The sequence below is a fragment of the Bos grunniens genome, chromosome 5 (genome assembly GCF_055505025.1).
Source record: "Bos grunniens cultivar Pamir isolate PY7600 chromosome 5, Bosgru_T2T1.0, whole genome shotgun sequence".
NCBI lineage: Eukaryota > Metazoa > Chordata > Mammalia > Artiodactyla > Bovidae > Bos > Bos grunniens.
Window position 1 is genome coordinate 69,234,750 of NC_141169.1, and position 22,695 is coordinate 69,257,444.

The 22,695-nt window shown below is 46.7% G+C and overlaps 1 protein-coding gene across 11 annotated transcripts in view; it reads left to right on the top strand.

Moving 5' to 3' along the window:
* The window catches only part of CHST11 (carbohydrate sulfotransferase 11), a 266,145-nt gene that overhangs the window by 193,219 nt on the left and 50,231 nt on the right, over window positions 1-22,695 (top strand). For 4 of the 11 annotated variants that reach the window (XM_086401099.1, XM_086401100.1, XM_086401104.1 and 1 more), the window contains one exon: window positions 15,542-15,571. The exons of 6 other annotated variants lie outside the window; for them this stretch is intronic. In XM_086401099.1, coding sequence (XP_086257225.1) covers window positions 15,542-15,571 — 30 coding nt within the window. Of the gene's footprint in view, window positions 1-12,672; window positions 12,987-15,541; window positions 15,572-22,695 lie in introns of those variants that run through there. One more of the 11 variants, XR_015164017.1, reaches the window with a different exon arrangement.

The window sequence follows — 22,695 nt, forward strand, 5'->3', positions numbered from 1 at the left end:
TGACATCTGTGGGACAATTCATTCCTATAGGATATTCACCCCTGGATTCAGTTCCATCATGCTGGTGTTTATTAGCCATAGAACCCAAGCTGGAGAGGCAGCCTGGAGAGGCCTGGAGTCTTACCAACCTGGTGGATGAGCAGAAGGGCAGAGAAGAGAAAGAATGTTCCCATAATTGTTGGCACTTGACTGTAAATGCACACGGCTGGCAGAAGACCAGTCAGCAGTGGAAATGAAGGAGAAGCCAGGAGACACAGCAGAAATAGGGGGAGGGCAGGGCTGCAGATCCCTAAGCTGATGGCAGTGTTGGCAAGAAAAGAGTCTTTCTGCAAAACTGTGTCCAGACACATGGGTGTGCCTCCCTTCCAAAGGAGCCCTTTTCTTTCTTTCTTTCTTGAAGGATTACAGGGTAAATAGGAATTGATAGGAAATACAAATGGACAGGTGGAAGGATGGGTGGATAGATGGATTGGTGGGGATCAACATGGGCTTTATAAAGAGCGTTGGTCTTAAGCAGCAAAGCTAACAGCCTGATTCTGTCATCTGTAAAAAGAGAACAATCAGCCCTGGTCCTCCCTAGCTCCAAGGGCCATCAGAAAGCTCAAAATAAAAGCCAGACACCTTTGTTCAGTCCTGGTGCTCAGCAGCTGTAAGGAATTATCATCTGGGTCACCTCTTCCCCTCCAGAGACTATCTATCGTCCCCTGCATTGCAAGCATACTATGATTAAAATGCAAAACATAAGTCAGAATCTTAGTAAACTCTGTGATCACATTGGAATTCCTCCAATGGACTCTACATGGATTTTTCTTTCCTCCTCTCAGCTCCCAAGCTATTTTTCTTACGTTGGAGGTTGCCAAGATTTTATGGCTATTTGGTTATCTTATCCATGCATATGGTTAGCATTAATTTATGCTGAAATAAATCTGTAAACCTTCATCTGTCTTATTGCTCTAGAAGCATTAGTTGTAAGGCCTAAAAAAACCAAATCTTAATATATGATCTCTGAAAGAGCTGAGGTGCGATCTGCCTGCTTGTTATTCCAGTTAGCTTGAAATTCTTCTTTTCTACCCTTTGATATTTTTATATAAGCAAATTAGGCTGTTTGGTATTAAAAAAAAAGAAACCAACTTAGGCCCCTTAATACATATGCTTGTCTCAAGTTACTTAGAGTTGCTTTGTAATGAGAAAAATTAAGCTGTGATTTATCATCCAGTGATAAATTCTGAGTGTCCCCTTTTCCATTGTTAAACATTTCTCGTTAAGGCATGATACACTGAATCAGTGACCAGGGATTCAAACGCTAATTAACTGTGTGATCTCAGACAAGTCTCTTAGCCTAGCTGAGCTCCATTTCACCTGTAGATAACCAGCTTGGAGGACTGCTGTGAAGATTAAATATAAAAATGTATGTGGTGTGCTTGGCATATAATAATACTTAGTATCAATAGATGCTGTGAGGTCATACTACCGTTGCGGTTGTGCTGATGAAGGATTTGGGGTGAGAGGTTGGACTCGGACTTTGCTTTAGAGCAGGTTAGATAGAAGTAACAGCTCCCGGCACTGCCGGCGTTCAGCCCCTGCTCTCTGTCTGTGTGTTCATCCCCTGATACCCGAGTTGATTTGCACCCTTACTCTCACGTTGGGAATTTCTCAGGCTTACGCTCTGATGTTTTCTGATGGCTGCAGAAACTCATTCAGAGCATTTCCATATATGATGCTGTGATAGTGTGACTCTTCCTAGGAAAAGTCCAATGAACACCAGTTCAACCTGTTTCACCATGCTCCAGGGTTAGGCTGGCTTGTCTCCCCCTACCAGGTGCTAACCTGGGAGGACAGCCATTCTGTGAGGGACCATCCCCTGCATTTCCCAGCTCAACCAGGTGCAGAAGCCCTGATGACCAGGTAACTGGCAGATGATTGTGGTCATAAGTAATAGGTTACTTGATTCTGGTGCATACTGCTGCTGCTGCTAAGTCACTTCAGTTGTGTCCGACTGTGTGTGACCCCATAGACGGCAGCCCACCGGGCTCCCCCGTCCCTGGGATTCTCCAGGCAAGAACACTGGAGTGGGTTGCCATTTCCTTCTCCAATGCATGAAAGTGAAAAGTGAAAGCGAAGTCGCTGGTGCATACTAGGCCCCCACAAATTCAGTTCCTATGTGCTACTCTCTATGGGCTCCTCTTTAAAAATTTATTTTTATTGGAGTATAGTTGATATTCAGTGTTGTGTTAGTTTCTGCTGTACAGCAAAATGAATCAACTATACATATAGCCACTCTTTTCCCATAAAGGTCATTACAGAGTATTGAGTAGAGTTTCCTGTGCTATGCAGTAGATGCTTATTGACTATTCTATATTTAGTAGTATGTATATGTCAATCCCAATCTCCCAATTATGAGTTTGCTTTCTATATCTGTGTAACCATGTTTGTCTTCTATATCTGTGTCTCTGTTTCTGTTTTATAAATAATTTCATTTGTACCTTTTTTGTTTTTTTTAGATTCCACATATAAGCAGCAGCATATATTTGTCTTTGTCTGCCTGACTCTATGGGCTCTTGATTTAGAATTTTAGGTTCTGGACAAGTCTTGAAGTTGTGGAGACCTTTTTAAGACTTTCTGTTGTGAATTGGTTTCCCTGTGTTTGTCTGTAGGGGTTGGGTTGAGACTTGTTTGTGTGGGTCCCAACTTACAAGACACAGGGTCCTTCTCGTGTATGGATGCCACAAATCCACAGTTCACGCAGCTCTCTCTGGACGTTGCCAGGTACCAGGAGGGGCTGTGATGGAGCCCAGGGTTGCCTGCACTGGGAAGCCAGCAGGGCCCAGGCCAGTCGTCATCACTTCTGGGTCATCATTTTTGTACCGAGTGCTTTATGACTTGTTATCTTCTCACTTGAGTGTTCATTCCGATGGTTGTTGACTGAATTCTCAAAAGCACCTTGCACATTAGAGGTACTAAGTAAAAGTGTATAAATCCTGGCCAGCACAGCAGTAATCATGACTTACAATAATGACTTGTATTTCCTGGGCACTTACTGTATACCAGGTGCTTTACTTGGATTATGTCATTTCACCCTCCCACCACCCTATTAAGTAGATGCTCTGAGATCTCCATTTTACATGAAGCCGAGGCCAAAGAGCTTACAGACTCACCCACAGTCACAGCTGGAAAGCAGGGGCAAGGACTGGATCCTAGGGTGGTCTTTAGAAACTTCTAGAAGTAGACAGATGTTATGAGGTAAGATGGGAGAATGGAGGCCAAAATCAATTTCACTCAAATTTTTTTTTTCCAAGGAGATGAACTTTTCTACCCAGAACTGTCATATTCCAGATAGCACCCAGGAAAATTTTCTTTCGTAACTTTAGGTTTTAGATTGAGAAATGACCTAGATTCAGTCTTCTGGTCCACAAGCCACGAATCATCACATGACAGTCACATTTCCTCTTGTTTAATGCGGGAGGGTGGGGGGTTATCGTTCTGTATTTCCTGCCTGCAGCCAGTGTGTGGAGGGGTAGGAGTTCACACATAAATTTGGCAACAGTGTGGTCATGTTTTCTGTGCATCACTTCCCAGCACAGCATCTGATGGGCCTTAAATTCTCAGAAAACACAAAGGCATGCGGTTACTCTGTGTCTGTAAACTGGGGACCCCGTGTGTGCTCTAAGGCTGTCACAGCAGAGAAGGACCTTAGAGACCAGTGCCTCCCATCCTTCCACTTTGCAAATGAGATGCAAGCCTTCAGGTGACTCATCCTGCTGGGTTTTAACTGTGGATGAAACATGTGCTGTTAGAAAAGTGGTTCAGAGAAATTCCTGGAGCTCTCGTCCTGGTCCATGATTTGGCCTCAGCCAGACTTCCTTCCTTCCCAACCTGCTGCCTTGGGACCATCAATCAGCGGTTGCTTCCTACAGCAAACACGCTTCCTTCTGCTCAAACCACATTGGAAGCTTCGTCCGCTTCCAAGGGTGGGGCCAGTGAGTGCCTTAAAGAGCCTCATTTGTCTGTTGTGTTCTGGTTAAGATTGGGGCAGGACTCGCCCCCCACCATCCAGGAAGCTAAGTGCGCCCAGTCCGTTCATGAGTCATTTAACAACCTTTTCTAGAGCACTTGCTATAATTATATGATGAATAATAGTAACTATATTTATATAATGCTTCTCTGTACTTGGCTCTGTGATAAGTGCTGTCTTACATCAGCACCCAAGACTTGATCCCAAGGCTGGAGTGGGCAGGAGAGGCACCTGGCCTTTAACATGAGGGAGAGGTTGGGGCCGCCCTGCAGGGAGGGAAAGCCCCAGGAAGACCATCACGGGGAAGACACAGGCCAGAACAGGCACCATCTGTGTCCGCTTGTGTCCCTGCCCCCAGCTCTGCCGCCTGCACAGGCTTTGCTGGCCCCATGTCACAAGAAGATCCCTTTCCACCTCTCTTTACTACCCCCTCCCACCCCTCATCCATACCACTTGCGTAAAATTCTACCATATATTGGTTTTTTTGTTGTTGTTTCTAAATTTTTTAATTGAAGCGTAATTGCTTTACAGAATTGTGTTGTTTTCTGCCAAACATCAACATGGTTCAGCCATCCCCATCCCACCCCTCCAGGTTGTTACAGAGCCCCGGTTTGAGTTCCCTGAGTCATACAGCAAATTCCCATTGGTTATCTATTTTATATTGGGTAATATCTATTTACCATAGATTTTTGATTTAATACCAATGTGTAGAAATCACAAATTAGGCCACAACTAGGTTGATTACATGTGGGAAGCTAATGAGACTGCTGGAAGTTCTCCAGAGTCTTTTTGTCTAAGAGCGATTATCTCCCTTCAGGTGGGCTCATACTCTTGGGACTCTGGGTGAAGATTTAAATATAAATGATTCCCATGTAGTCATAGGAACTCGACTGAGCAGAGAAAGGTTTGGAAAGAAAGAGCAAGAACGAGCAAGATTTAGTTTTCATTAAAATAACATGGTGCCTATAAATAAGGTGAGACTCAGTTAATAGCTTTCTATTCAAGGGGACTTGGCATGGGGAGACTATGTATGGGGGTCCTTGAAAATTGAGACATTCCTTTCTAGTCACAGCTTTTGTTCATTCTGAGGGTTGAATTAACTCATTTGTAGTTTTCAGTTAGCTAAAACTATTGTTACTTTTAAAATAAGTTATCTTCACTATTGTTTCCTCTTGGGTAAGAATAAAAGTTGACTTCTGACTTGTGAAAAATGGAAGCATTAAAACCAGCATCCGAGGTCGTCTTCTGGCCGTCATGGAGCAAACTGTGAAACAGCCTGCTTTCAAAGAGAGAGGAATATCTTAGAAAATTTCCCCGAGCGTAGAGAGCTCCCACAAAGATATTCATTGTGGCACTGTTTATAATAGGGGATTGTTCAGAGAGTCAAATAAACTGTGTTCATCAAACTATGAACTACGATGTTCTAATTAGGAAGAACAAAGGTAGATCTAAGTCTAATAAAATAAAGTCATCGTCTACTGTTGAAGGAGAAAAGCTAAAAAATACTTTCAATCTAATACCATATATCCTAAGACAATTGCCATATATTTTCTGTGGATGCATTTATAATAGAGGCATATAATGTACAGAAAATAGTCTAGGAGGATTTTAATCAAACCAAAAGCAATACCTATATCTAAAAAGGAAAGAGGGGACCAGGAATGACCCAGGGAGTTCCACCCTCCTTGGTCCTTAGAGTGGGAAGCCAGAGGATGAAGCTGTTGGCCTGAATGCTCCCTAACCAGCTGTGTGAAGCTGGACTTTGGAATTGGCTCTGCCCACCCCTGAGGTCAGGCATCATTCATCCAGGCAGTGTGTGCCAATCTAACAGAACACGACATTGTAATAAGCGTCAGGGATCCAGCATCTTACGTAGCCCCTTCAGTTTGTCGAGTAGCATTCTAAGTGTTTATGTATGTTAACTCTTTGAATCCTCACAACCATCCTGTGATATTAACACTATTATTATTTACATTTTACAGAGGAGGAAATTGAGACACAGAAGTCAAGTCATTTATCTATTGTCACACTGCTAGAAAATGGAAGGACTAAGTCAGAGCTGTACACTTAAGCTGCTGTTCAGACATAGGATGGTAATATGTACTGAATAGCATCTTACACGTCCGGGGATGCTTTTGAGAATGAAGTTGTTGTTGTTTAGTCACTAAGTCATTTCTGCCTCTTTCCGACCCCTTGGACTTTAGCCCGCCAAGCTCCTTCTGTCCATGGGATTTTCCAGGCAAGTATACTGGAATGGGTTGCCATGTCCTTCTCTAAGGGATCTTCCCAACCCAGGGATCAAACCCTCATCTCCTGTTTGGCAGGAGGATTTTTTTTTTTAACCACTGAGCCACCAGGGAAGTCCTTTTGAGGACGAAGGGGGCCATCGTTAATACTTTCTCAGATCACTAGGCCTGAGCTGAAGCATCCTGGTCACACCAGGATGTCTGGTCACTAAATTGTTTCTCGCCCCTGACAGAATGGCACCTGCCTTTGTAGAGCTGGCTGCTCAGGGGATGGGAGATGAGTAAGTGGCAGCATTAACACAGTGTTTCATGTACCAGCATGTGGAGGCCACAGTGGCTGGGAGAGAAACAGCAGCACAAAGAAGGGCCCCTGATTTGGTCTCTGGGAATCAGGGAGGGCTTCCTGGAGGAAGGGACAGCTAAGTTGACACTCTTGGATGAGTAGGAGTTAGGCAGGCAGAGCCGAGTGTGTTGTGGCGAGAGCTGACCTTGGAGGGACACCAAGGCTTGGGTCTAGAGGGGACATCTCTGGCCTCAGGCACATCCTTCCCCTCTGGAACCTCAAGTCAAATAAGGTATGGTTTATATCAGGGGTCTGCAAACATTTTCTTAGGGCTAGATAGTAAGTGTTGTAGGTTTTGTGGACCAAGAGGCAAAATTGAGGCTGTTGTGTGGAAACCTATATAACTGTGTCAATGTAATCATTTAAAGTATAAGAATCACTCTTAGCCCCAGGACCGCAAACGGGGCAACTAATTGGATTTGTCCCTGGGTGGTTATGCCACATTTACCGTCTTGCCCAGGTTTAACTGGCGTATCTATTCGTCAAGAAGCTTTGCCAAGTATTACATAGACGATGGTGTAGAGTCAGGTACATGACACGGTTCAAAACCCAGAGACCCGGCAGCCCTGAGTTCAAAATCATCTCTGCCGCCCACCAGCTGGAGGGCTCCCACACGCCTTGAAACCTCCCGGAATCTTGGCTTCCTCAACTTGTAAGATGCAGATGACACCCCCCACCCCCCTGCCACTTCCTGGGGCTGCTGGATGACCCAGTGAGCATCCACTAGTTATGTCCCCTTTCCTCTTGTTCAACATCCACCACACACTTATTCTGTGCCAGGCACTGCACCAGGCTCTGAGAGGTCAGAGCTATACCTGGCAGCCAGGACAGCCTTCACAGTTTCTTTACCACGTATTTTTGGTGGTCATTTCTGTGCAAAACCCAGACCCGTGGTCAGGCACACAAGCCCTTGTTCCACCACCACCCTGGTGGAAAGAATGAGTGTGACGTAGGTTGTGCCTTCCCCTGGGTCTCCAGCCAGGATTCTACCTGGGATCGTGTTTACTTCAGTAAAATGAAGCCTGAATGTGACGGAATGGGTGTGAGGTTCTTTGAACTCCCGGGATAAAAAAAAACCAAGATGTCACCAAAGCCTTCATCTCTGGCATGAGTCCTGGGGGTGAGTGGAGAGTGATTAAAGCCCATTGGTAGCTTCCTTTTGCCTCAGAACTTTCTGCCCTCCCTGTGTGCTTAGTCAGAGTGACTGACTTTCAGTTCTCAGCTTTGATGTGGGAATGAGAGTTCCTCAAACCTAAGTCAGATTCCCGGCCCCGACACTGCAGAAGTTGGGAGTTTCCACTGGTGTAGAGAGCTCCCTCCAGACCTTTTGCTGGCCAGAGAAGAGTCTGGAAGTTATTGGTCCGTGAATCAGCTCTTGGGATGTTGCAGCAGCTAGGGGCCTGGGGAGTTCTTTAGAGATAGATGAATTGCCTTCAAATCCTGGCATTGTCATTTACCAGTAAATTGTGTGACTTGAGCACGTCACAGGACCTCTGTGAACCTCATCTTTGCCCATCTGTAAATGGACATAGTATAGCCCGTTTACTTGGTTTGCCATGAGGACCAACTAGTGACCATTCTTGGCGGTTAATGAGTACTTCCTGTGTGCCAGCTTCTGTGCTGAGAGCTTGGCTCTTGAAGATGCTATGAGGTGAAGGTACTGATCATAGAAAGGTTTCATGTCTGTTCCAAAAACTTAGGCAGTTTGGTTCCAGAATCAAACATCCTTAATCATTAGTTGACATTGCCCCATTTAGAGAGAGAAAACTTGCAAACAGAAACATAGTCCTCAAAAACATGTGTGTGTGTGGCAGAGGGGAGGTCATGCAGTTCTACTTCATGAGCAAGCATTTCTTTAACACCCACTCTGCAAAGCCCTGGACACATAAAGACACGGAGGCACTGTTCCTGGCAACAAGGAGGGAGCTCCATGCAGATACTTCTATCTTGTCTTAACTAGTGATAAGAATGCTTCCTTGCACTCAGTTCTACCCTCCCTGTGCTTTAACTTACTGTTAAATCATTTTGAAAATTCTGCGTCCCAGAGTGTTTGGCCAGAAGTGCGGGAGGCATCCTTGTGTAGAAGCAGCCCTCACGTGCCCTGTCACACTTCTTTCTTGGGCATGTCCGGTCCTTGCCACCTACAGGCGTGACGTGGATGTGAGATGGCTGTGCAGTCATGTTCTAGAGTGCCGGGAACAGTGGGACAGCCTGGGAGGAGTAACGCTGGTGGAGGTGAACATGGATAGAGGACCTTGTGTAAATGAACGCTGTGACCCCCACCCCCATTTGGCGGCACTGCTGGGCTGAGAAGCGGATGCACAGGAAAGGAGTTTATTTTGCCCTCACCAGCGCAGTCATCCTGAGTGTACCGAATATGGTGTTAGACCCCAGGGGGACCTCTAGGTATGTTAAGTCACCATCTGCACCCCCTTTGCTGTGTGAAGCCCTCAGTTGGTAGGGGGCTTGGTGAACAGTTTCTAAGCCTTCTGCTTTGTTCCCACCCACTCCATTTCTTTTTCTTTCTCCTCCCACCTCCTTCCCCTCCCCTCCTTACCCCTCCCTTCCTCCCCACCTCCCCCCCTCCCTCCCTCCCCACTTCCTCCCTTCCTTTCTCAATTTCGGAAATTTTTGGAGATAAAGGGAAGTCTGCATGTGCATACTAGGTTGCTAAGTCATGTCTGACTCTTTGTGACCCCCTGGACTGTCTGTCATCTGCCAGGCTCCTCTGTCCATGGGATTCTCCAGGCAAGAATATTGGAGTGTGTTACCATTTCATTCTCCAGGGGATCTTCCCAACCCAGGGATCAAACCAGTGTCTCTTGCCTCTCCTGCATTGGCAGGCAGATTCTTCACCACTAAGCCACCTGGGGAGCCCAAAGGGAAACATGGCAAATGATACATTGATAATAAACACTCTTTCATTCACCATCCCACATTAACGAATATAACATCTTGGCATCTTTGCTTCAGTTCTTTTATAGGTCTGCCATATAATCGAAATAAATTGTCACCAACATAGAAATCCCTTTTGAATCTCTTCTTTGTCCCTCTCCTCTCAGCCTTGTATTATGAATTTACTACAAATCTCAGTCTATGTTTTTACACTTTAACTTCCACTGTGTGTAGTCATATATATTATATAGTTCAGGTGTGTGTGTCCACAATTCATATTAGATGCCATCATCCTGAATATGTTTTTCTTCAATTTGCCTGTTCCACTCCACCTTGTGTTTTGAGGGTCAGCCCCATGGATCTCTTGGTTTAATTGCTATATTGTCTTCCTTCATATGACCATACAACATTTTATTTATCCATCTCTCTATAGATGGAAACATAGGTTGCTTCCAACTTTGCGTCATTAGAAACAGCGCTGATTTGAACATTCTGGTGCATATCCACCTCCAGATACAAGAGTTTCTCTACAATCTGTGTGTCAAGGCACCCACCAGCAGTGGGAGAGGGCTTCTATTTCCCTGTATCCTCCCAGCCACTTGATTTGGCAGATGTTTTGTACTTCTTATGACCTCTCTATTGAAAAAATTGTAAACTAAGGGGAAAATGAGGAGCTGGTACAGAAATGTCATCAGCCCACAAAAAGGAATACCTTGTAAATCCCAAGATTCGGCATCCTCCTTCCACAGGCTCTTAAGAGATCCTGGCTTCATGAGCCTCTTCCCTTTTTCCTGGAACTTTTCAGCCTTTAGCACAACATTGTTTACTGGCCTTAGCCAAGTGAAGGGTGACTCCCTACAGCAATTTCACCAAGTCTTGACTTTCTTCCTCTGGGTCGTTTGAAAACCATCTGTGCTTCATCTCCCATCTGCTGTCAGCACTTGGGCCAAGTCTCATTACCTGCCTCTCACCAGCTGACCCTCAACCTTACTGGCTTCGTGGCTTCAGTTTCCCCTCCCCCACTTTAAGACTTCCATTCATTTCATATAACCATTTATCAACCAATTTATCCATCCATCATTGACCAAAGCTGTGCTACGTGCATTTGTGTAACTACAGCTGTGGCCCCTGTGACCTGCTGGACTGAATCCACATGCCCCTTAAGCAAGCTCTCTGCCTTCTCCACCCCAGCCATCCAAACTCCTTGCCCACAGTTCTCCAAACATTCAAAACATGGTCCTCACTCTCTCTGCCAAAGTTCCCGGTCTCTACCTATTAAACACTTAGTAGAGGCTGGAGGGTCAGCTCGGTTCCTATCAGAGGGGCTTCTCCCATGCTCCAAGGCAGACCTGAGTTTTTCCTTCCTGTGTTCCCACAGGGCTTTGCACATTGTTACCCATCTTGCAGCAACTGTGCAAACTCTTCAAGAGCATGACCCACCCTCATTCACCTCTGTAACCTCAGGGCGGAGGGGTGTGTCTGGCACCCCTTTAATTAATTAATTTAATTAAGGTGCTTAATTAAAGCTTTTAATGAATATCTCCCAATGCCTTCATCGCTGACTTTACCAGTTCAGCATAGGTATCACTGCCACCCAACTGTCCATTGTTAAGGAAGTTTTCTGTTGAGCAAATTAGTGCTGGAGGCATGTCAGGAGGTTTGTTTGTTTAATCTTAAGATAATTGATTAGTTCTTAAAGAGTTTAACCATAAAGTGTGCCAATGACTCTATTTTTAATGAGGAAATCTTATCTAAAGCAAGCACTCTCTACTTGAAAACTCTTTTTCAAAGTAATTCAACTGAATGTTATCAGATGTTGTCTTTAATGCAGATTGTGACCCCATGGACTGTAGCCTACCAGACTCCTCTGTCCATGGGGTTTTCCAGGCAACAGTACTGGAGTGGATTGCCATTTCCTTCTCCAGGGGAATCTTCCCAAACCAGGGATTGAATTTGGGTCTCCCGCATTGTAGACAGACACTTTACTGTCTGAGCCACCAGGGAAAATCTAAAACTTTTCTTAGTCCATAGGAATTTGAGAAAGGGCCTTACTGGCTCTCTGGTTGATATTTATTAGGCTGTATTTTAGGAGCTCAGTGGTTCCATAATGATGAGCTACATCAGAATCCCTGGAATACTGGTTAAACTAGAGTCCCAGGCCTCACTCCAGATCTACTGAACTGAATCTCTGAGTAGGACCTGGAAATCAGTATTTTTAACAAATTCTGCACATGATTCCAATACACAGTGAGATGGAAAACTGTGGTTCCAGATCTATGCTCTCCAATGTGGTAGCCACTGGTCACATGTGGCCACTGAGCCCTTGAAATGTAGTCAGTTCAACGTGAGATGTGCTATTAGTGTTAAATACACACTGAATTTCAAAGACTTCGGTCAGTTCAGTTCAGTTGCTCAGTCGTGTCCGACTCTTTGTGACCCCATGAATTGCAGCACGCCAGGCCTCCCTGTCCATCACCAACTCCCGGCGTTCACTCAAACTCATGTCCATCGAGTCGGTGATGCCATCCAGCCATCTCATCCTCTGTCATCCCCTTCTCCTCCTGCCCCCAATCCCTCCCAGCATCAGAGTCTTTTCCAATGAGTCAGCTCTTCACATGAGGTGGCCAAAGTACTGGAGTTTCAACTTTAGCATCATTCCTTCCAAAGAACACCCAGGACTGATCTCCTTTAGAATGGACTGGTTGGATCTCCTTGCAGTCCATGGGACTCTCAAGAGTCTTCTCCAACACCACAGTTCAAAAGCATCAATTCTTCCACACTCAGGTTTCTTCACAGTCCAACTCTCACATCCATACATGACCATTGGGAAAACCATAGCCTTGACTAGACGGACCTTTGTTGGCAAAGTAATGTCTCTGCTTTTGAATATGTTGTCTGGGTTGGTCATAACTTTCCTTCCAAGGAGTAAGCGTCTTTTAATTTCATGGCTGCAGTCACCATCTGCAGTGATTTTGGAGCACCCCAAAATAAAGTCTGACACTGTTTCCACTGTTTCCCCATCTATTTCCCATGAAGTGATGGTACCCTCACAAAAGAGACTACATCATTAATATTTGTTAAATATTGATGACATATTAAAACAGTATTATTTGGATCTTTTGAGATAAGTTATTGATATCACCCATTTCTTTTTACTCTTTTCATGTGGCTGCTAGAACACTCTAAAGTACCAGTGTGGCCTGCATTGCATCTTTATGGGATGGCTCTGGTCTGGATTGTCACTAGGAATATGGCCCTTGCTGCTGCTGCTGCTAAGTCACTTCAGTTGTGTCCGACTCTGTGCGACCCCATAGACGGCAGCCCACCAGGCTCTCCCATCCCTGAGATTCTCCAGGCAAGAACAGTGGAGTGGGTTGCCATTTCCTTCTCCAGTACATGAAAGTGAAAAGTGAAAGTGAAGTCGCTCAGTCGTGTCCGACTCTGTGCGACCCCATGGTCCTTACCTCCTGGTAAATTTCATTTTTTTTTTAATTAAATTTTTTTTTAACTTTACATAATTGTATTAGTTTTGCCAAATATCAAAATGAATCCGTAAATTTCAGACAGTAAATTTCATCACGTGTCTGTTAGATGAATGAATGAATGAATGAAGTTGATCGGTAACACATGGCTTCCTCTTACTTAGGACCTCAGACAAGCTGTTTCACTTCCCTGGGCCTCCATTTCTCATCTGTAAAATAAGCAGAGTAACTAGAGCCCCCATTTTCTGCCTTCAGATAGATCTCTTCAGTGATTTGGAGAAGGAATTTTAGTCTTCTGCTTCCAGGAACTGCAAGTATTGCTCACTGGGGGCAGGGGATAATGGTGTCCCCAGCTTACCGAGTGGTAAGGTCAGAGCCTCACTGGAACCCTCGATGATTTCATATTCCGTTGCAGCCCTTCCCAGATCGCCTCTGGGTTTCGCTTAGAACCGAGAATAGTCTTGCTGCAGTGCCCATCTTTCTTACAGCTGTCCCCACATAACTTCTGGAATTTATTATTCATTTTTATCCCCTCACTCATAATTTATGACTCAACTCTAGAAATATCAGGTTACACATCAGTGTTTTTTTCTGCCTCCTACATTTTCTTTGAAAATTATGTATTTGTGAGGCTCTCTGGTGGCCAAATGAACCATTTCCAAAATCAGATCATCTGGGTTCAAGTTCCACCCCCCCACATCTTACTATTAGAGTTATATGACTTTGGGCAAGTTACCTCAGTGCCTCATTTTCCTCATCTGTAAAGTGGGGAAAAAATGCTAATAATTAATTCATGTAAGATAGAGAGGGTTACATGAACGTAATGTATGCAAAGCAATTAGCGTGGTTTCTGGGACCTGGTAATATATTATTGTATATAATTATATCATAATTCATATATATGTGCTGTGCTAAGTTGCTTCAGTCGTGTCCGACTCTTTGCCACTCTGTGGAACTGTAGCCCGCCAGGCTCCTCAGTCCATGGGACTTTTTAGGCAAGAATACTGGAGTGGTTTGCCATGCCCTCCCCCGGGGGATCTTCCTAACCTAATGATCGAATCCACATCTCTTAGGTCTCCTGCATTGGCAGGTGAGTTCTTTACCACTAGTGCCACCTGAGAAGCCCAATTCATATGTATATTATATATATATATATATTATATATGATTATGCTGTGCTTAGTCGCTCAGTCGTGTCTGCCTCTTTGTGACCCCAGGCTCCTCTGTCCGTGGCAATTCTCTAGGCAAGAATACTAGAGTGGGTTCCCATGCCCTCCTCTAGGGGATCTTCCCAACCCAGAGATCAAACCCAGGTCTCCCGCATTGTGAGTGGATTTTTTACCATCTGAGCCACCAGGGAAGCCCATGTATGATTATGGTATTGATTATATTTTCAAAACATATATTCCCTACCCACTCTACACCAGATATTATTGGGATATTGCCCAGTATTTGAGAGAAAGTTTTACCCCCATTACAGTAGCTTTTGGGGAAAATAGCATAGCAAAAAGATCAAGGGTGTGAGTACCCATAAGATTCACAAAGAAAAAGTCAGAGGAGCTGGCCAGGCAAAAAATGTAACAATAACAAAAATAATAATAATAATGCTAAATGCCTGCCATAGTCTAGTCTGATTATACTTTGGCTACATACATGCTCTCGTTTCATCTTTATAATTGTTCCATTTGACACATGAGAAAGCTGAGTTTCAAAGGCTGAGCCCAAGGTTGACTTACTACCAAGTGGCAGAGCTGAATCTAAACTCAAGGCTCCGCCCACAAGCCCACTGTTCTTTCTCCCACCTCTAGGTCTCTCCATTCAAGTGATGGGGTCATTTCTTCTGATGCGTCTGAAAATTTTCTTTTCCTATAATAAGACACTTTGCTTCCCAACATTATTGAAGACCAGGTAAAAACAAATCACTGAGGTTAAAACCAGTAGGCCCCCCTTTCTGTGAAGTGTACCCCTCAGGCACATTGTGGGTAGGCTGTTCTTTTAGTATCAGGGGTCTGGTGGTGGTTAAAGCTGGGCTGCCAGGGTAGGTGGAGCACCTTGTCATGCATGAGGCTAGGAGAGGCTAAAGGTGCAGCATCAGAAACAGTCCCCATTTTGAGAGACTGGTGGGGTCCCTCCAGGTGCGACTTTAGGAAAAAGTAAGAGATGGAGCCGGAAATCAGACAGGAAGCTGGAACCTAGTCTGCTCAAAGTCCTGTTAGCGTGTTTGGTTCTGCTCGGACTGGGCAGGGAAGATGGATTATGGTGTCCTCGTCAGGGCTGGGGCATGGCAGGGACACAGAGTGGCCCTGGCCACAGACCATCCTGTGTTTCCCTCCCCAAGTCCTGGGCTCCACTGTTTCTCTGAGCCAACCTCTCTTGGGGTTGGGGTCAGGGTGGGCTCAGCAGGCAGTTGCTCCTGATATCCAGGCTGGACTAGAGCGGGCAGGACTCACAGATCCACGTGCTGTTCCAAGCACGTGGTCATCACACTCACCTTGGATTCTGAAAGTCCATCTTTTATTCATTCAACAAGCAGCCTGAGAAATTCTTCTCTCTTCCGTTTTCAGAGATCCTTGGAGAGAGTTTCTCCACCTTGGGTAAGTCACAATAGCGTCTCCTTCTCCTTGCTGTTTACAGGTTACCTATGGCCCACTTCAAAGACAATCTAATGCCAACATATTCCAGGCGCTTGGTAAACAAGAAATGCTAACAATTAGGCAGTGCTTACTGCATGACAGATAGCATTTTAGGTCATGCTCTGCTATTTAATTGAATCCTCTCAGCAATTCTGTAAGAGTTCACAGAAGCCCTAATATAGAGATAATGGAAATGACACAGAGAGGTTGAGTCCTTTGCCCAGAGTACCATAGCCAGTGAGGTCAGAAACCCTGGTGGCCCCAAACCTGAGCTCTGAATGTGGCCACAAAGATGCAGACCTCTGGGATGGATGTTGGAGGACTGAGCCCAGGTGATGCCTCAGGGTCCGTCAGGAAGCTTCAGAAGGGCTGAGGCAGCCTTTCTTCCCAGGATGAATGACCTCCAGCCTGCTGCAGTGGATCCTCTCTCTCCCCTGCTCCCTCAGCTCCTGCCCAGATCCCTCCCTGCCCCCAGCAGTGTCTGAAAGCACGGTGGAGACATTAACTGGTCCCCTGTTATTCGTCTTAGCTGGTGTTGGCTCAGGCAATGCAGTTTAGACATGTTTCCAGGAGCAGACAGCGGGTCAGCAAGAGTCGATAATGGATTCCAGCAGATTGGACTCCGTTCAGGTTGGATGCAAGCCTGGCGTCCAGGTCCTCCTCATGCACTAGCACTGCTGGGTGCTGCCCCCAGGGAGGGGCCTGGGCCCCGGGGCGCCTGGGGGCTCAGCAGGCAGGTGGTCAGGGCTGATCCCGGGTCTCTGATCTCCAGGTTCTCCCAGGTCTTCCCTTGTCATCATGCCCTCCCATGCCTGCTGGCTTTCACAGAGCCGAGACTTTTTGTTTCTGGCTACATTTGCTGCAGCTGTGTCAGCTCATAGTAGGCACACAATCGGGTTTTTGTTGAATGAAGCACCGGCAGTTCCTGTTCAGAGTATTATTTGGCTGACACAGGGGCCCCCTGGACTTCAGTCTTCTCTTCCATCTGCTTCTTGGATGTCTTCATTGGACACTGCATGTTTAACATGCCAGAAACTGCAGAAAGCTGTTCAGCGCACATCTCCCACCTCAGGTCGTGGCAGCCCCCTCCTTCCAGCTGCTCCAGGCAGAATCCTCAGAGCCCACCTGGACACTTCCATTTTCATGCCACATGTTCAACCCGTATGCAGTTCCCCTCAGCTCTGTCTTCAGTATAGTCCAGGAATGCATTGGCTTCTTCCCCCACCCCACCCGACCGCTGTCTCTTTCCTCCAGTCTCGCCTGGACTCTTGTAGCTTCCATCCTTTTCCACCAGAGAACATTCAACTGCTTCAGCCAGAGCTGTTCTAGAGTATAAGTGGGATCCTGCCATCCTTGCACTCACATCTCCACCTCCCTGTGAAGGCCTGGGTCCTCCCCAAAGCCTGGGGTACCTGGCGTTCCCTACCCCACTGCAGGCTCACTATGGTTCTTTGAACATGCAGGGCACACACCTGATCGGCCTTGCTTCCGCAGATATACTCCTGGTCAGCTTCCTCACTTTCTTCAGGCCTCTGCTGAGGAATCACTTGTGATGCTGTGAGGATTAATGAGCTAACATGGGGAAAGCATTCAGGACAGTGCCTGGCTCATTAGCTGTTAGTTACTGCTCCATTCTTATAATGGATCCTTAGGGCCTCATTCATAGCAGACACTCAGGTTGGTCACTGGGCTACATGTCCAGGGCCTGGCCCAATTGGCCTGTCACCAAATGGGAACTCAAACGTTTGTTGAACTGAAAATATAGAAATGACCAGAGTAAAGCAGTGTACACCCTGCCTGGCACAGACTATGAGAACTTAACAGTTTGGGGAAAAGTTGGAAACCCATCGTTTCTGTGTCTTCTGGAGGCAAAATTTTGTGCCTGTCCGCACTGCCCCAACAGCCTGGGGAGCTACCTTGGCTTGGGTCTTCCCCAGGGCCTCACCCTTACTTCCTGGCTCCAGCTCAAAGACATCAGGGAAGTCTTTGATGTCTCAAAGACTCCCATCAAAGCTAAGGAGTGCTGGCAGGGACTGAACCCTTGAGCAGGCTTGTGGGGTGGCCGAGGCTGTGGGGAGAGGGAGCAGGTGACGGAATGGAGACAGCTCTCCCTGCAGAGGTGACCCCTTGTGCTGGGCCTGACCCCCCTCATCTCGCACACTTCCGGTTCTGGGAATTGTTGCTGGTCAGGTAGGGTTCGAGAGCTGGGACCTTTTGCCTCAGCTGTCGGCCCTTCTGGCCTTTCTTTTCTTGGCCCCTCCCCTAGAAGCTTTTGCCCTAAAGAGTCCAAAGATCAAGACTGTGGCTCGAGTCCCTTGGTCTCTTTCCAGGGCAGAAAAGCCTCGTGAATCTGCTCTCTGTTCAGAGTAGCTTCTAATTTGAAGCAGCTGTTGTCCCCAAGCAAAACCACTCTGTAGGTGTCCCAGAACCCCAGCCCTCAGAGGTCTGCCCTGGTTAATTTGACCTCGGCTGTTTGTCCCTGAGGTACAAAGGGAAATGGGAGGTTGTTGTGTCCCCTCCCTGGGCCCCCTTGACCCCTCGGACCGCCCCTAGGGGCAGCTTTGCACACCTAGCTTTCACTGCAGGGCACCCAGTAGGGGGTACTCAGTGCATGGTTTCTGCCTGTTTGTGTTCCATGGGCCCCAGTGTGTTGGAAAACAAAATGCATGGAAACTGCTTATGAATAAAACTACACTGTGAAACTGCCCTCCTGCTCAGAGGGGGTGATCTGGTTGTTTGTCATAGAAGCATCTTTGGTGCTGTTAGCAACACCCCCTTTTTAGGCAAAATGAAGAGCAGCGCTCTGTGCCCACGGAGCTTGCTCTTGGATGGATCTTGGTTTGGGGCATCTGCTTTATGCAACAATTAATTTTTAAAAACATTCTATTGAAGTGTAGTTGATTTGCAGTGTTGTATTAATTTCTGCTGTACAGCAAGGTATTGAGTTATATGTATATATATTATTTTTCGTTACGGTTTATCACAAGATATTGACTAGCGTTCTCTGTGCCATGCAGTAGGACCTCGGTGTCTGTCCATCCTATAGATGAGAGTTTGCCTCTGTTAATCCCAAACTCCCAGTCCTTCCCTCCTCCAGCTACTTCCCCCTTGGCAACCACACATCTGTTCTCTACATCTGTAAGTCTGTCTTTGTTTCACAGATATCTTCATTTTTACAGTATTTCAGATTCCATGTGTAAGTGATATCATATGGTGTTTTCTGTTTCTGACTTACTACACTTAGTGTGCAGCATTCCTGTTTTGTGGGTAGAAGCGTCAGGCCTTGTGGGTTTGGAGTCAGGGAGACCCAGATTTCAGCCCCCAATCCATCGCTTATTCACTGTGTTTGTTTCGCTTCTCTGAGCCTTTATCTTACCATCTCTAAAGTGGGAATCATAGTACGCACCTGGCAGGATTTCTGTGAGCACTGGAGACCATGTTGGTACAGAGCCCAGCACCTACTAGGTGCTCAGGAAATAGCAACGTTATTCACTGACTCATGCAACAGCCATGTGTTGAGCACCAGCTGGGAATGACAGTGACAAAAACCCCTGTCCTTGTGGAGTTACTGTTCTAGATGGGGAGTTGGATAACCAGATAAAGAGGTCTAATAGGTAAGTCAGGAAAGTCAGGAGGAAGGGCTGCGGTTTAACTAGTGTGGGCAGGGGAGACTTGCTGAATAGATGATATGTAAGCAAGAACCTAAGGCAGAGAGGGAGCTGGCCACGCAGATGCCCTGGAGAAGCAGTGCTGGCCTTGAGAGGGGGGAGCTTGCCCACCATCTCTGGCACTTTTGACCTGAGCTTTCCTACATGTGGTCTCTGAGCCCCATTGCCTGGTCTCTGCCCCTTCATTTCTGAGACTTATTGACCAGTCAAATTACCCTCCACGAGATTGACTATGTCTTCCAGGAGTTTGTCCTAATAACAGAGTTAATCAGACCAAATGTTATTTTCAAATGTTCCAGGGAAAGAATGAATATGTGCCCATGTAGGGCTGCCAAATTTTGATGTGAAGTATTTGGGCAACATGTATCTGAAAGGAGAGAAGGGAGCGAGGCCAGAGAAAGATGGATAGAATCATGGCCAGTATCTGAGTCAAGGTTCATTTCTAAACTTTGATAGCAGAGACTGCAGAGAAAATACTGGCCAGCCCTTCTCCCCTGCCTCTTGGCATGGCCAGCTCCTTCTCATCATTTGGGTCACCTCCTCCAGGAAGTCCTCCCTGACCAAGCACTGAATTACCTTCAGAGATTTTGTCACCACATAAAATTGTCTTCAGTGTTTTGGGGTTTGTGGTTTTTCTCCTTTAGAATGAAAGTGCCAGGAGCACAGGAAACTTGTTTCCCAAGAACCTAGACTAGTAGTTGGCACATAGTAACTGCTTTATGTGTACTTGGTAAATGGATGGATGAAGTCACTTTATACAGAGCTGGGGGAAGAGTTGCTATAGACCAGTGTTTTTCACGGAGAAGGCAATGGCACCCCACTCCAGTACTCTTGCCTGGAAAATCCCACGGGCGGAGGAGCCTGGTAGGCTGCAGTCCATGGGGTCACTAAGAGTCGGACATGACTGAGCGACTTCACTTTCTCTTTTCACTTTCATGATTGGAGAAGGAAATGGCAACCCACTCCAGTGTTCTTGCCTGGAGAATCCCAGGGACAGGGAAGCCTGGTGGGCTGCCATCTATGGGGTCACACAGTTGGACACGACTGAAGTGACTTAGCATAGCATAGCATAGTGTTTTTCAAACTGCAAGTTATATCCCATTAGTGAATTGTGACATCAGTTTAGTTGGCATTTGAAAAAATGAAATAGAAAAGAATTTAACATCAGAGTGTATCACACATGGTAAGGATAAGTATTGTTTTAAGAAAAATATGTACATGTACATACATATATGCTGTATGTATATATGCAACGACATACTTTATTTTCCACTGTGGAGTAGTCAGAGAAGTTTGAAACAGCAGTGAATTCTTAGTTTTCTCAGACTTGATCTTCAAAAGGCACATTCTTCCCTCAGAGACTGTAAACCTAGTCACATAAAGTTTACATTCTGGGGCCCCAAAGTAGAACTTTAAGAAAAGATTCCTTTGTTTCATATTAGCTGAAAGAAATGAATAACTTTCTACCGCAGAAGCGACGTAGTCTTCTAAGTCTGCTGACATGCGAGGGCTTGTTTACACACTCGCTGATACACACCCACCATCATACAAGCACACACCAACACATACACATGGGTACCCAGACACATCCACACTCCGTACACGCACAAACACACACGTATGTACCCACAGACAGGAACACACAGACACACAGTAATACAAACATATCTATAAATACAAGCACACATGCATACAATGGCACGTTGGCAGATACAGATACAAACATTCGTGTATACACAGACACAGAAACAACACACAGTTATGGACAGGCATGTGCGTGCACACACACACTTACATCCACACAGGAACGTTCTTACTCCTTCCACTTTGTGCTTGTCCCACCCCCTCCACCTTGGAGACTCCCAGGCCATTTTCAGAGGGGCACCCAGGCAAGGGTGCCTGCAGAGCCCAGGCTGCCCCTGACCAGCACTCGGTCCAGGAGAGTCCACAGCCTTTGCAGATGGGCAGACTTGCATTTGAACTCCCCCTGACTGGCTGAGTGACCTGGGTCAGGTTACTCCATCGCGTGGAGCCTGATCCCTCACCTGGGAACTGGGGTGGGTAACGCCTGCTTCCCAGGGCTCATGAGGCAGTGGGACAGGCTGAGAAGGGGCACGGCCGCCTCGCAGGCTGCCCCCGCAGGAGCATCAGGACCCACTGTGCCACTCTCTCTAGGTGATGTTGGACCAGCGCCATGGCCCTCCACGCTTCTGTTGTAACAAGAGGATCCTCTGGCAGGATCCTGAGAGGAGAACTAAGATCTGCAGGGGGATGTGGGCACAGTGGCTGGTGACGCTTGTCACACACTCCATATCCCAAGGCTGCAGTTCCCCCATGTGGCCCCGCCCAGCCCACACGACCCCATGCTGTCCTTTGGGGCCGTTTCTCTCAATTTATGGAGTAATGCCAGTCTGAATTCTTGAGGAGCTAGCCAGGCTTTCCCTAGAAAACCACCCTCTCTGCCATTGAAAGATCTCCCTTTGAAATGACACCTGTGAGTTCTCGGATGGATCCACTCTCCCTCAGGCTTTAGAAGCAGCTTCACCGTGTCCAGAAGGCTCTGGTGTGGGGAATCCCATGTTACCTGCGTTGGGGTCCCCTGAGGTCTCCCCGGGGTTCACTGATGCACATCAGTTGCAAAGATTGTGTCAGTTTCACCTTCAGCAAGGAGATAACAAGAGTCATGAACGTAGGGAAAGAGAAGGGGTCACCAGGATGGAGTGGGGGTGGCGGTCCTGAGCCAAAGACGTGGCACATCCAAACAGAGCAGCCGAGATGGGGAGAAACCGTGTATCCCCCGAGTATTTTCTGTTTCACATTTTGCCTCCAGAACAACACAGAGCAGCAGATGTCAGTGACAAAGAAACTGAAAAACAAAGAAACGCATAAAACGTAACCAGAGAGCAGCAGAGTTGGTCTGCCATCTGGCGCTGCCTCCTGGCCATCCCAAGCCTGCATCCATCCACATGTGGAGAACCTGTGAGCTGCCCACAAACCTGCCGGAGGCCCTCCGTGGGCTCGGCCCCCCTCTCCTCTCTGCTTCCTGTCTGTCATCAGCCAGCAATGAATGCTTATCGACCCTCTGATATGTGCCTGGCTCGTGCCAGGTGCCCTTGGGGACAAGCAAGTGGAGGAGACCGACACAGAGGTTTTCATCAGAGGGATGGACAGACATTACTCGAATCCTGACAGCCCTGCCGCTGGGCATGCTGGGAGATTTGTTTCTCTTCCAGTTCAGGGCAGAGCCACGAAGCGGTTAACTGGGGACATCTCCTTTTGTCCTGACCACTTCCCTTTGAGGGAAGGACTCTAGTGGCCCACCGAAAGAGCCCAGAAAGTTGCAGGCCTGGGGGATCAGGTCAGCACATATACTTCTTTCACTTAGAAGCCAGTCACAGAGAACCACATTCTATATGA